The sequence below is a fragment of the Pteropus vampyrus genome, unplaced genomic scaffold, assembly GCF_000151845.1.
Source record: "Pteropus vampyrus isolate Shadow unplaced genomic scaffold, Pvam_2.0 Scaffold32, whole genome shotgun sequence".
NCBI classification, from domain to species: domain Eukaryota; kingdom Metazoa; phylum Chordata; class Mammalia; order Chiroptera; family Pteropodidae; genus Pteropus; species Pteropus vampyrus.
In genome coordinates this window covers 9,226,192-9,228,468 of record NW_011888813.1, presented here as the reverse complement: position 1 = coordinate 9,228,468, position 2,277 = coordinate 9,226,192, and the positions used below count along the sequence as shown (strand labels likewise).

General features: G+C 43.7%; 1 protein-coding gene across 1 annotated transcript in view; it reads right to left on the bottom strand.

The window, feature by feature from the left end:
• Window positions 1–2,160, bottom strand: part of SPATA7 (spermatogenesis associated 7) — a 69,457-nt gene extending 67,297 nt beyond the window's left edge. The window contains exon 1 of the mRNA XM_023528864.1: window positions 1,785–2,160. Within this exon, the coding sequence (XP_023384632.1) occupies window positions 1,785–2,160 (376 nt within the window). The remainder of the gene's footprint in view (window positions 1–1,784) is intronic.
• Between the last annotated feature and the right edge of the window lie 117 nt (window positions 2,161–2,277).

Sequence of the window (2,277 nt, the reverse complement as noted above, 5' to 3'; positions counted from 1 at the left end):
TGCCTGGGAATAAAAGCATTTGTCACCATGGCAGGACAATAGGTCTCTTTAAAGGATTTTCAACTCTTTACCAAGTTGGAAGACTCTGGGAATAAGGATTGTCTATAAATCAATTGGTTGTTAAAAGCATGCATGCCTTCTATAGGCCTTAAAATTTTGGTTCAAATTAAAACCTTCCTAGAATGACAAGAAAATCAGAGCTCGCTCATTATGGTGTGTAACCTTGCTTAATTTTTGTTTATAAATTCAGTAAAATACCATATGTGCCTGTCAACTTGATGTGTATGTATGAAAAATCTCATCCATCCTTGAAACATGGCTTTTTGAGAGATAAGAAACAGAGATAACTTCTTAGACTAAGGCTAGTACCAAGTCTAAGAGAGTAGGTTGAGTTAGAGGGAATACAACTGCCTTCTATTTTATGGATATTGGCTGGACACTGCAATTATAGAAGGCACTGAGTTATTTTAATGACCTGCTGTGGTCAGGAAATTGTTTTTTTCCCCTTTGACTCAAATGATCTTTAGCTACATCATGACATTAAACATTACCAGACAGCAAATGAATTTAGACTCTTCAAAAAAAAAAAAAAATCAATGTCATTTAAAAAAGGTGGAGTTTTCTAGAATAAAGTACACTAAAAATATGTAACGACAAGTGCAATCTTTGATTGGACCTGGTTTTTCCCAAATGACTGTAACATTTCTGTGCCTTTGAAAAATTTCAAAATAAAAAAGTTGAGGAGAAACCTCCTAAAATTTCAGCTCCATTTCTTAAAAAAGTTATCTGGGATGATATTTTGGGGATAACTTAGAGGGAACTACTTTAAAACTTGTTTAATAAGAAGTAGGATTATAGCTCTGTACATTTTTGGTAAAATATTTGGCACGATGCCTTATGGGAGCTCAAATAATATTTTCTTAAGGGCTAAAATTCAAAACAGAGAAACTTACAAAAGGAGAGGATACAGTTCCAGGTTATGAAACGTGTCCATCAGCCTGATACTGTAATTACAACTTCTTTGTAGTTCATAGTATATTATTTTCATTAGTCCCCGAGCAGAAGCTTGAGTCATCAAAATAAATCTGCAGGAATTGTGCACGCAGAGTTTGCTATTGAGCAGTTTGATATTTGACACCCTCTGTCCTATAGCTGCGTGTGTGCCTCCAGCTTTTCCAAGCCAAAAGCAGGGCCCAAGATTAGAGTAAAATATATTTTAGGGTGTGTTTTTGTAGATATTGACTGGGACACGAAAACAAATACAGGAGTGATTAAATGCTGCGAACAAAGTGGGAACTTCACTGGGAAAGAAAACAATACTGGTAGGAGATGTTTAAGTTAACTTTAATGCAGTGACCCTATCGGTTTCATCACTGAGTGTGTACACACGGGGTGTGTATAGGGATAGCCTCACCAAATGAGAAGAGAGAGGACTTGGAAGTGTCTTGGGGAAGGGGGAGATCTTGGAAGATTGGGATTTCTTCTGGACCTCAAGGAGGAATGATGAAACCAAAGAGAAACAATCCAAGGCAGATGAACAAGCTCGTCCTGATCTTCGTGATTTAAATTAGATCGTAATGAGATCTGTTCCCCTCCTTCCGTTTGCGGAATCAGCACTAAGCAGGAGCCCCCAAACTGCTCCATCACTCCCTGCGATTCGCTGTCCGGACACTCTTCTGCTGCACCCCGGAATCCGTGTTGAACTCTTCTCTGGTTGAGTGGTGCATTGCCAGCCGCTCTGGGACCCCCCACATGGCAGGCAGCACACCCCCCTCCGCTCTTACATCTGCCCAGGGTGCGGCGTCGGGAGAGGGTAAGAGAGCCAACTCGCGGAAAAGTTCCTCGTGGGAGATGAGTGGAGTCTTCGGGCTTCCCCAGTCCTCCTAGTCCCAGGGCCACTGGTCTTTCATTACGGTGGCGCTGCAAAGATTGCAGGTTCTGAGCTGCAGAGACCCCGGGCGATGCGCAGCTACATCTCCCCGGCAAAGATCCGCGCTCTTTCCCACTGGAAGCGCGGGGGACGCCGCCGCGGTCGCTGGGACTGCTGGCGGGGCTTGGCCAGTGCAGGGAGACTTTGCGCCACTGTGCTTTGTTTTCCTGCCGCAGGAACCCGAGACTGTCTCTTTCTACCAGACTTAACCTGCCCGCAGCAATAGCCATGGAAGTTGCGGCGGCACAGAACCAGAGGGGACCGCGGGGAGCTGCACCATTTTTGGATGTTTTTTCTCTACACAGACCACTTCCTGCCTCCTTGGGGTGAGTGGAATCTAGTTTGTA